Below are 12,545 nucleotides of genomic sequence, written 5' to 3'. Positions count from 1 at the left end.
CTTCATGGACTTCATGTACCCCCCACAACGATGGGATATTCCAGCAGGGCAATGCACCATGTCATCGGGCCAGAGTTGTCCAGAATTTGCTCGAGGAGCATTCTGGAGAATTCCGACGAATGGTGTGGTCATCACGTTCGCCTGACATGAACCCAATCAAGCATTTATGGAACGTGGTTGAGAGGTCCAATCGCACCCGAAATCCTGTACCTACAAATGCAAGGGAACTGTGGGCAGCTATCCAGACAGCATGGCTCAACATCTCTCCAGAGGTCTTCTGTCCACTTGTGGAATCGATGCCACATCGAGTTGCTGCACTTTGCCGGGCTAGAAGGGGTCCTACATGATACTAGGTACCTATCCCATGACTTTCGACACTTCAGTGTAATGTACTACAACTAAACGAACTGTATTACCAGTTAACAAAAGATGAAACTCAATTGACCACAGCACCAGCAGACGTCAAGGACGACATCTGGTCTTTCTTAGTGACAAGCAAGCTACATGTCACTTGAAGACCCAGAACAGAACAGGAAGTATCCCGCTGCATTTTCTGGGACTCTTTGAAAATTTGAGACTTGACAGATATGATTCGCAATAATTTTTGGAGGGGCATACCAAGCGATCGTTAGTGTACCTTCATTTATTTGAGAGTTGTGAGAAGGACCATCTTGTACTTAGACCCAAATTTAGATGAATCTTGTTAGGGATTGGCTGAATGTAAATGAGCGTAACACCCCAATTTTTGGTATAGCCAATCGTAAGAATTCAGAGAGGAAACTGGGCGTTTTCAGAACCGTCAAGACTTCTGCCTCTCCGGAGGAGTCAGTCATCTTAGAGAGTAACTGGAGTAGCATTGCGACATTCGGACTTCCCGGATGTTAAGTTGGTGTTGGCCAAGTCCGGTACACAAATTCAACAGTGCTACAGCCTTGTAACAGGTACTTCTCATTTACATCTGCAAATAAAGAGCAACAGTGTTGAGTGAAGTGTGTGTTTTAAGTGTTCTCTATCTCCCAGTTTGAGCAAGGCCCAGCAGTCGCCCTGAGACAGAATCTTGTCCTACCCACTGAGCAGACAAAATTCCAAATGCCCACCTATCCACATTCCCCCCTTTGTTTTCCCCATTCCAAATTCGTGGATTGCATCAAAGTCCACTGGTGCCCATACAAATTCAAATTCAGAGTAATCCCACACCCTACCCTGAACCAGACAGCAACGAGGAAGCGGCGGATGAAAGTGGAAGCAACTAAGAGGACAGCTATAAGAGGAGCCCAACGTAAGGGCCAACGATGGTTAAAGAAAGTGGAGCCCAACATAAGGGCAACAAGAAGAAGGGGCAGTTAGAGAAAATGGTATACTGGTAGATTACACCAACAGTTAGTGAAAACTTGCAATAATTAATATAAGTATGAAAATGAGATTTGAAGAGGAGGGAAAAAACAAGCACAATAATTGTTAAGTTTCTTTTTGTTAGGCATAATGTGATTAACAACGACTTACAGTTTCAGCTGAATTTGACCATACAGATCATTACAGTGTTGACTGTGTACCAAAATTGTTCATTACAGTACAACTTATACTTTAACAGAAAACTTTTACTGTAATTTCAAATACATGCCTACAACTGATACATACATCATATTCACTTTCAGCAAGGTTTTCACTGTTGATCCTAGTGTGTCCACACACAAAGTCCTCAAACTGCTGCTCTTTTCTGCTTGATAGAGAAGGCATGAACAGAGTTGTGATGTCGGTGAGAGGGAAATCCAGAGGTGATGTCAGGTAGTGACTTTGGTTCTGGATGCGCATTACCCATGACATGTCACCTATGTGATAAAAATATACATATAATACAGATACAGTAGTGACTATCAGAATGTGCATAAAGCATAATGTGTTGAACAAACATCTGTTTATTAACCTATTTTCTTTACAGTGTAAGGAAATATGGGTGTTTAGTGTTATGACTGAAATGTGTGGATATGTGAATGTATCTGTCCCTCCTAAGAGTGTTCATAGCAACAGATGAATATTTATGAGACTTTGTGTGATATCATGCCATTGGATGCCACCCCACCTTAGAAATATTTACTCTGTACCATCAATAACGTTATTATGATGATAACATGTATACTTCTGAGATGGAACAGCGAATGAATACATGGATTCATGGACTTTGAAACAATGTGGTCAACAGTTAAGGAAACTTGGCAACAATGCACAATAGAAAGAACGTTTCTCCCATAGTGCAGCTGTTACTGCCAATAGCAGAATGAGTCATTAGTGCTGATAAACACATGACCTCAGCAGGTCTAATTTTGTCACTGCAGTAAGTCACATTAACGGTCAGTTTTTGTTAGAGGTGTCAATAGGTGTTGACAATTACACTGAAAGGAACAGCGTGTGTTCATTGTTGAAACTTTTGCAAGGAAAAAACTTACAGAAAAATGTATCCATAATTTTTGTCATATATATCTTGACTAATCAATTCCCACAAAGTCATGTGTATCGAAGATTGTAAAAAAGTGGCAGGCCACAGGTTCAGTGTGTGACATAAAGAAGCAATCGAAGAGGATTGTGCTGACCGAAGAAAAGGTTCGGGATATTGAGGCACGACTACAGATCAGTCCTCAAAAATTGTTAAGTCATTTAGTGCAGGAAACCAGCGTTTTGCTAGGATCTGCTTTCACAGCCACAAAATTAATCAAATTTCACCTGTATAAAATAACAATTGTGCATGAGCTGAAGCAACCAGAATATGCAGCAAGAATTTGTTTTTGCAACTGGCTGCTGCAAAATGTGCATGATGGAATTGTGGATTCACAGCTTCTGTTCATGACTGATGAAACGTGATTTCACGTTAGAGGCCATGTCAATGCACAAAGTGTAAGAATATGGAGAGATGAAAATCCTCACGTTATACAGCAAGTGCCATTGCATAGCGAAAAGGTGGGGGTGTGGTGTGCTGTAAGTCCGTGGTCAATCACTGGCCCCTTATTTTTCCACGAAACTGTGAACCCTGAACACTGCGTTAATGATATACTTAATCCATTCTTCAATCAGATGACTGCTGAAGAAAGACAATATGGGTATTTTCAGCAATAAAACGCTACAGCACATATGGCTAATGCAAGCATGGTCACAATACGGGAAGTGTTTGAAAACAGAATAATCAGCAGAGGACTGTGGCCTCCCAGATCCCCAGATCAGTTTTTGCGATTTTTATCTCTGGAGAAACCTGAAGGGAAAAGTCTACAAGAATAATGCTTGCAGCACTAAAGCTCTGAAGAATGAAATAACATGCCGCTTTTTTATAAGCTTGGATACACATGACTTTGTGGGAACTGGTGAGTAAAGATATTTACCACGAAACTTATGGTACATTTTCTGTAAGATTTTTCCTTGCAAAAGTTTCGACACAATACACACACTGTTCAATAGTGAATTTCATTTCAGCATAAATGTTGACTACTTATCGACACCTCTAACAAAGCTCATTAATGCAACTTACTGCAGTGACAAGACCACCTGACGGTGCATGTTCCTCAGCACCGATGACTCATTGTGCTATTGGCAGTTACAACAGCACTCTGGGAGAAATGTTTTTTCCACTGTGTGCTGCTCCCAAGTTTCCTCGGTGACTGAATGCCCTGTATAACAGCAGATCTTTGACAACATGCAACTTTTGTTAAGGAAGCTGGATTTGGCTGTCTTTCAGGCCATCTGGCGGCAATATCCGGTCTTACTACCGTGATGTATGCTCCAGTGTCCACTGTCACCTGGCACAGCTTATCACTGACCCATCCCTTTGTGACCAGACTGGTGTTGGCTTTTTCCGTGATGTCTATGAGTGCGTAGTGTGGGGGCCTTAGTGCCGGTGTTCGCCCTTTTCTGCCGGCTGTCGCTCGTTTCCCAATGGTTGGGTACCCTTCCTGTTCGTGTGTTCGTTGTGGCTTCTTGGCAATTACCATGTGTATCTGCCTAGCCCATCTTCCTGTTCTCGGTGCATTTCATTAGTAGCCTTCCTTTCGTAGGGACCGTTATTCCTGAAGTGGCCCAGTTCTCCACAGCTCCTGCACCCTGATTGTCTTCTGTCTCTTCATTGTGTGGGGGGTGATTGGTATTTGCGGTATATCTTGGTGCTATGTCCGTGAGGTCTGGCTGCTACCAGTACCACCTGCAGCTCTAATGCTTGTCGGAGAGCCTCGTTTATGGTCTTCTCGCCTCCCAGCAGCAGCTGAATCTTTATATTGGCATCTCGTATTCCTTATATGAAGGCATTTCCTGCCTCTCTTCCTATGTGGTCAGCAGGTAGATTGGGGTAGGCACGAAGGGCAAGCAGTTCAATGGCAGTGGCAAAGTCTTGCAGGGATTCTCCAGGTTTCTGTGTCCTTGTTCTTAACTGGCAGTGGTAAGCCACTGCAAAGTGTTGGTCCCCAAAACGGTCCTCCAGTGCCCGAAGTGTTTCCTGGTAAGTGGTATTTGTCGAAATGGTGGGCAAAACTTCTGACGCCCAGCCCTTCAGAGCGGTGATCAGGTATGTTGATTTTTCCCTGTCCGGCCATTGGTTGTGTTCCGCTACGGTCTCGAACTGTCGCCAGAACACACTCCACGTTGAATTGCCGTTAAATGTCGGTGGGTGGGCGCTGACCGTGGGTGTGATTCCCCGCTTGGGCCTTGTCTGTACTACTTCCAACTGGGCCTGGAAATCGCGTTTGGTTTTTTCAATTGCTGCAAAGGTTTTCGTTAGTTCTTCCTGGAGATTTCGTTTGTCGTGTTCAACGATCGCCAAAATGTTTTCAACTCTATGTTGGAGTTTATCATCCAACTCTGACCGCATAGATCGCATTTCGGCCTTCAATTCTTCCTTGTTGGCTGCCGCCTTTTCTTGGTAGGCGTCTAATTTTGTCAGCATGATGTCGGTTTTTTTTGGTTGACGTCTAATTACGCCAGGAAATCCTCTTTGTCAGTTTTCCTATCGGCATCTAGTTTTGCTACCATGATATTTGCTTTTTCTTGATTAAATTCTAATTTCACCAGGAAATCCTCTCTGTCTGTTTTCCTATTGGCGTCCAATTTCGCCACTAGGCGTTCGAACAATTTTTCCATATCTTGTTTCTCCATTTTGCAGCAGTATAATTCGTTGAGGCATGTTCAAGTTCGTATCCCACTTCTGACACCAATTGTAACGTATTTAGTCACTGAAGATGCCATTCGGATTGTTAATTGGTTTATTTAACAACCTACAAGTTAATTACAATTAATTACAACAATGTTACAGGTTTACACAATTTACAAACCCTACACACAAATCAATTCACTCTGTCACGATTCACTCGTTACAATTCAATTCAACTCATAACTCGCCGCTGGCTAGATTCCATCTCAACTGTCTTCGTAGACAGTGTACGTAGCTCTCTTATATAGTTGCAGTGCCCGCCTGTTATGCAATGGGTACTGCTGTTGCCTGTTACCTGTGTCACAGCTGCATTGCATGTTACATCACCGTGGGGAGAGGGGCAGGGTATTGACTCGCCTATTACCATAGTAACAACAGCGCTACGATGCCGCCACGTACCGCTGGGGAGGGAGGGGTCCTCCGTTGCGCAACACGTCACAATATTAAGCATTTTATTTGATGAGCCAAAGCCTCTACAAAAATATTCATTTTTTACATTTTTATGGAATATTAACAAAAGTACGGAAAAAAGCACCATAAAAATGTAGTTAGTCAAGATGAGTATCAAACTAGGAAAGAAGATACTGGTGAAACATTCTTAAATGAACAACAGCAGGTATTTCTCAATGTAACCTTCTCTTCATTTTGTCACAAACAGGCTTGTCATTCCGACTTGTTGAACTTATTCCCAAGTACCTGAACTTTGCCATACCTTCAAAGGGTTTACGAGGTGTTCTTTTATTATGATTCTGTTCTTTGTTCTGGTGATAATACAGGAACACATATTCTTTCTCCTTTCTAAGAGGGGGGGTCCACTTACTATACATCATCTCCTTTATCAGCTACTATTACAACAGATACACAGAGATTTCAATTTCTGTTAAGGTATTACAGAGGATGAAAAACTGCAAATTTTGATAGGTAGGTCCTTTACTATCTCAAAGTTTTCTTATTCTGTTTAAGCAGATTCTTACCTGTTGGTCGTCGTACATAAATCTCTGCCCATCCTTGGCACCAACATGCACAGAACTGCTTCTCTTGATGTTCTGGCTCCTTTGAGCCTGCAAAAGAAGAATTTGAATGAAGATCTATATAAATGTACATAAAAAAGTGTGAGAAGGGTCACTGTCCTCACATACTCTTCGTAAATTTCAGAATATTCTGAATGTTAGGAAAATTGACTTATTTATGGTTTATTTAATGATGCTGTCAGAAGCGCAGACTTATGGTGTGAAATGGTAGGGCGATTGGTGAATGATGAATTGGAAATAATATGAATAGAAGTGGTCATGGCCTAATTTGAAGTACTATCTGGAAGTACTATTTGCCTGGAAGGACTGAGGAAAACCATGACAAAACTGCAGTTGGTATAGTTGGTGTCTGGGGCAAGATTCAAACCTGGCAACTCTGGAATACAATTCAGAAGGATTACTGCTTGAGCCAACTTCCTCAGTAAGAGTTGGAAACATGACTTTAGTACATTTAAACACTCCTTTAGTCAATTCATGTAGGAAGTTTGATACACATTGATATACCATTAAAACCAGAATAAAGTTTGAAATTTCCATAGAAAAAAGTAAAATGATATAATTGCAAAGACATCAATCTAAGTCTAGTTGAATTAATACACACAGGCAATGGGGAATAGCACTCAGAGAATAATAAATTCATAATTTCCATGTAGTATTTGGTACAATAGGCCAGAAGTGGCCCTAGTACAAGGGACATGGTCCCGCCCCCTAGCAATTAAAAAAATCCATTAGGATAAATAATAAATATTACAACAATGACAAGGATTTACCTATTTATATGATTCTTGCTGGAAATGTTTCATACTCAGAAAGTAAACTGCTTCACATTTCTACTGGCTCTAGCAATCCAACCATCTCATTTAACTCCAATTTATTATTCAAAGTTTCATGACTACAGACATTACAATGTATGAATGCCAAAAACATTTACATTCTTGGACATTAGAAGAAGTAGAAGATGAAGAAAAAGCAGCAGAAGAGGAGGTGGAAGTGTGAGTGCATGTACATACATGTGTGTGTGTGCATGTGCACATGCATGTATTCATGCACAGGTGTGTGTATACACAATGCACCTTTTCACTTTCTTATCTGTGTCATATGTATGAGAATGATTGAGAAAATTGTAATCTCAAGATTCTGACAGATTTACATGTTTCAACCCCCTAAATATGACTAAGTGACTCCCAAAATGTCATCTCTCTATATGCATGCCTGTTATATATGAGTACGTACGAATGTGTACCTCACTAGTGCCTGAATAGTTAGATGGGTTTTATTCATGTTAAGTACTTATCCGGGTCAGTGCCCTGTGAATCTGAACATTCTAGCTCCAAGAATAGGCCCTCTTCAGATATGCCACAAAACATAAAATGGCAATTTTATTGAAAACAGCTGCACAGATTCTGAACACATTTTAGTAATTTATGGAGACCATATCCCTAAACACAACTTCAAGAAAATAACAGTTAAATGCACCAGTTTTACCAGTCAGATGGATTTCACTGTTGTTCTGTATTCAGCAACCAACAGTAATTTACTGAGCAACAATCAGTTTAGCATCCAAGGTTACACAGTCAAGGTCAATTCTTCTGCTGGTATACATGATTTATTTGCTGATACATCATCATCATCATCNNNNAGGGGGGGGGGAAGAGAGAGAATTATTTATATGATCAGGCTTCCCACAAACTGAAACAGTAACCAGCACCTTCATTCATACATAAACCAACAGGATGTTGCACCAAGGTCTGCAAGTTGCTAAATAAATGTATACACACCAAACAGGAGTTGATCCAGCTTATATGGCTCTGGTTCATGAGCCTCCTGCAGACCAAAAGCCTTTTTTCCATCATCACTTGGGGAGTTGGTTGCTGTGGCAGCAGCTGTTGCTGGAGTGGAGAAGCTTGTAGTAGCTGAACTGGTTACAATTTGTACAGGATTCCGTGTCAATGGGGGAGGTGGCTCTGCTGAAAACTGTTGGCTCAGTCGAGTTGTGAGCATGTTCAGGTCATCTTTGCTTGTGTTTACGGCCAATGGTGTCACCTTAAAAAGACACAGTAGGTCAATAATGGTAATGGTGATTGTAGTGGTATCAAACACTGGTTAAGGCGGTTGTTGTTGTGTTGGTGTTGGTTGAAGAACACTAATGCAGAAGTGTCTGTTTAAATGCTATCTGTAATTTGTGGTTTATTTAATGATGCTGTTTGTAGCTCACATTATGGAGCATGTAATGACTGGATGAGCATGAATAATGAGTTGGAAAGAATGTGGGAGGAAGCAGTCATGGTCTAATTTGAGGATGCTGTCCCAGGATTTTCCTGGAGGGACTGAGGAAAACCACAAAGAACTGCAGTCAAGACAACTACTGTCCCAGCTAACATCGGAAACAAGTACCTCCAAAATACAAATCAGAAGCATTACCACTTCACCTACTTTGCTTGGTTTAAACGCTATCATGATATTCTTTATAATGCAGAACAATTACTTACATCGCTGCTTACACTACGCTGCACAGCAGATTTGTGACGGCGTCGAGAAGCGTGTACATCCTGATCAGTGCTACTCTCAGGTGATATGAGTTCTAGAAGAAGTACAAGAACATCTGCTAATACAAGAAGCAAGTCCAACTTACAATGTAAATGTAAGAGATAAAGATGAACTAGAGTATGAACAAATTTTAATTTTTTTTCTGTAGCTTTTATTTCTTATCCACAACTTACTACATCCCTGTCAGTGGTGGATCAAACAGTGTAGATTTTCATACAATTTTATAACTTCAAGGAAATTATTCATGTTTGTTTGTTATGAAATGAAAAGGTATCAACTGCCAGCTTATGTACATCAAATGAGATAAAATTATGATAGGGTATCACGAAATGCAAAGGGCTGGGAAAGAGCAGTTGAGGCAAATTTAAGGGTACTATCACAGTGACAGCTTAAAATAAGAGAAAAATTTTGGTAACTGGTGCCCAATTCAAGGTTTAAATTCAGAAATTCAAGAATGCGTATCCAGCCAGCTTGGTATTTGAAGCATACAAACATGTTACCATTAAGCAACTCCCTTGTGGTACTGCAGTGTTATCATGGTAAGTGATTTTGTGAGCAGTGAAATCCTCAGGGCTATGCTGGTACCAATATAACAACTTACAGAGTCTTCCTGGTCAGGCAGTTGGAAGAGAAGGTGTCAGACAATGTGAAACATCCTGGTCCTCCAGGCTGAGGATTGTATGGGTAGCCTGGTATCTTCCCCACTTAAAAGAGTTTGAGAACTCAAACACTTACTTCATACATATAAGCCAGGTGGAAAAGCTGGTAACAGACTCTACAGTATAAACCATAAGGACACCAACAAAAAGAGAGACTTTGGAAAATGTGGAATGTATATGTGAAATCAGGAAAAGTTTGAACGCCTATACCATGAAATGTTGAAGTAATTGAATTAATTTTTTTACAGACGGGTATGAACTAAGGCAAAAAAGTAACATCTCTTTATCAACTGAAGTCCCACTAAGCACCAAGCGTGCTTCCAATCACTATGTAGCAATAAACGAAATGTACAAGAAATCATCCTTTGTAAGAATGATGGAAGCTAAAGAATTACAAATTGTGATGAGACGATAATGTTGTAACAACTTAATGCCTTTACATATTCTGGATGTAAACTATCTTATGAAAAAGAATAAGATCTGAATTTAAAATAGCCATTTCATGAAAATACTGGCTATCAGACATGATTAGTAACAAACGAATTTAGATAATGCTGTAACAACTTAATGCCTTTACATATTCTGGATGTAACTATCTTATGAAAAAGAATAAGATCTGAATTTAAAATAGCCATTTCATGAAAATACTGGCTATCAGACATGATTAGTAACAAACAAATTTAGTTAAGCAACAATATCATATGCTAGCAAGGAATCAATAAGAAGGACTTATCATAGATAATTCTATCCACTGAAATGCAATTCATAAGATAAACACCAGACTGCGCATTCTTGGACATCACAAAATCCAATGAAATAAATTTCACTAGTAACAGACCATATACAATTCAATAAGAAAAATCAGAAAGAACATGTTTACAGAATAAAATCTGAAGAGATATTACCAAAAATTATCAATACCAGGAGGCAGAAGACAATTTAACAACACAACTAGTCACACTACTTTATACTGACACTCCCTTTGCTTCAAATTCCGTTATTCCAAAGAAATTTCATCTTCCCTGTGGCCCAATTTTTTACAATTTCTTGCAGCTATAATAATTTTATAGCATGTACATGAAAATAAAGTATTCTATTCTCCATTGACATTAATTATTTTCCTCAAAGTGACAGTGCCAGTTTGTATACTCTCACCTTTGTCTGGTCTGCACAATAGCCAGCACTTATCACACAACCCATTCTTGAGGGCTTTCATGCTGCAACCACTAGTTGTGACCTTAATAAGCTTGTTGCCTAGCAGCCAGGTCATGGATTGGCCTCCACTCAGTAAGAAGTCAGCTGTGGGAAGCCTACAAACATAAGCAGCTCATTAAGGTCATGAATTTTCAACATTTATAAGGGCAGAAAGGCGTGCTTTAAAGGACCACATACATACTGCATATGTGACTGGTATCAATACTCATGTACTGCAGATGAAAACTAACTGTACTACAAATACCATACTGCAGCATTGAAAATTTTTTTCTTCATATTTTGCCAAATATCCAATCTATCAAAAAATGTTATTAGCCAGAAGGACTTAATGGAAGAGAATATTTCCATATACAGTCTTTCTTAAAGGGCCAAATATCTTTAGAGCTTGGTAAGAAGGGCAAGTACAAATTATTTTTTACTTAGAGCCTTCTTACTGACTACCACAGATATCTTCTGTGCATTACATTGTGACATGTTGCGCAACGGAGAACCCCTCCCTACCCAGCAGTAACGTGGCAATTCACGCCACAGTGACGTGGCGGATGAGTCAGCGCTTCCCTCCCCCCCTCCGCACGGTAACGTAACGCGCGATGATGAGAGACGGCGTGAGGTAACAGCGTTGCTACGTAACAGGCACACACGGCCACTATATAAAAGAGCTGCGCTGCCTGCGAGAGTTGTAATGTGGCAGTCGCCGAGTTCAGTAGTAGTCGAGCGAGTGTGTTATCAACAGTTCTCCAGTCAGCAGACTACAGTTGGAGTATAGCAGCCGTCGCGGAAAGAAGAACCAGACACGTGTGTAATTGTGTAATTGGGAGTGTGTGATACAGTGATACATAGCTCCCCTACTGTAAACGTGTAGACTACTGAAGACAGAGTGAAGTGATTTGCGAATAGGGTTATAAATCGTGAAACCCCGGAAACAGTGTAAACAGATTATTGCGATTAGGGTTCTAAAGTGTGAAACCCCACAACTGTGTGATAAATAATTGTAGCCGTTACTTGTAGGTTGTTAAATAAACCAATTAACAATCCGAACGGCGTCTTCAGTGACAAAACACGTTACAATATGTATATTGTGATGTGATGCCTTAGAGCTGCAATAGTCCATTGCTAGACAATAGCTTTGTAATCATGTTTCTGTGGCAAAGAATATTGACAAAGACTAGTTTCCATGACAACAAATAGCAGTGAATGCATCGTTACCTACTGTAAACATGTTCCCATGACAACGCATACTTAAACACACAGTTAACAATGTATACGAGGAACTGAACCATTCAATTAGGTATTACCTGTAGGAGGTGGGTTTGAATACCTCCACCGTGACCCTGCGAGTTATAGGAGGTGACAAAAAGGGAAGTCTCAAATTTGAGACAGTAAAATATGGTCATAAGTCCTTAGGGACTTGGACCTGAGAAAGACTGTGCTGGCAATTGCCAGCAGCATATAGAAAAGACAGACTCATCCTCTAGTCAGAAAGAGCACCCCATGAAAACAAGACCATAACTGTCAAACAGTAATAAATATCTGGTCATGAGCCCCACCAAGACTTACTGACTGACTGACTGTCAGTTGCAATGTGACTTTGACTTTGATAATTTGGTGTGCTTTACATGGTCAGCCGCTGAAGATAACAAAACATGAAGAATTTGCCAGACAAGGAAGTAAATGTGAAGTGAGTAATATAAGATTCAGAGTGAGAAGTGTTTAGTGTGCTTTCAGGAGACAGACATTGTTCAAGCAAGTGTAACAAGTGTAAGAGAGTAAGAAATCAAGAGACTACAAATTCTTCAAGATCCATCTTGTTACCAAGCAAGCATGTGTTGAAGACTTGGTTTTGTGTTTTATTGTTAAAGTTACCTGAGAGTGTTATAATTAATTTTAGTTACAACTGAGGAATATCCAATA

The 12,545-nt window shown here is 40.3% G+C and overlaps 1 protein-coding gene across 1 annotated transcript in view; it reads right to left on the bottom strand.

The window, feature by feature from the left end:
* The window catches only part of LOC111873276 (tuberin), an 89,829-nt gene that overhangs the window by 39,862 nt on the left and 37,422 nt on the right, over positions 1-12,545 (bottom strand). The window contains exons 17-21 of the mRNA XM_023867849.2: positions 10,575-10,729; positions 8,703-8,794; positions 7,992-8,256; positions 6,157-6,243; positions 1,639-1,829 (exon numbers count right to left, since the gene is read on the bottom strand). Coding sequence (XP_023723617.1) covers positions 1,639-1,829; positions 6,157-6,243; positions 7,992-8,256; positions 8,703-8,794; positions 10,575-10,729 — 790 coding nt within the window. The remainder of the gene's footprint in view (positions 1-1,638; positions 1,830-6,156; positions 6,244-7,991; positions 8,257-8,702; positions 8,795-10,574; positions 10,730-12,545) is intronic.

This window comes from Cryptotermes secundus, unplaced genomic scaffold (genome assembly GCF_002891405.2).
Source record: "Cryptotermes secundus unplaced genomic scaffold, Csec_1.0 scaffold131, whole genome shotgun sequence".
NCBI classification, from domain to species: domain Eukaryota; kingdom Metazoa; phylum Arthropoda; class Insecta; order Blattodea; family Kalotermitidae; genus Cryptotermes; species Cryptotermes secundus.
This window is presented reverse-complemented; position numbering and strand designations above follow the sequence as displayed.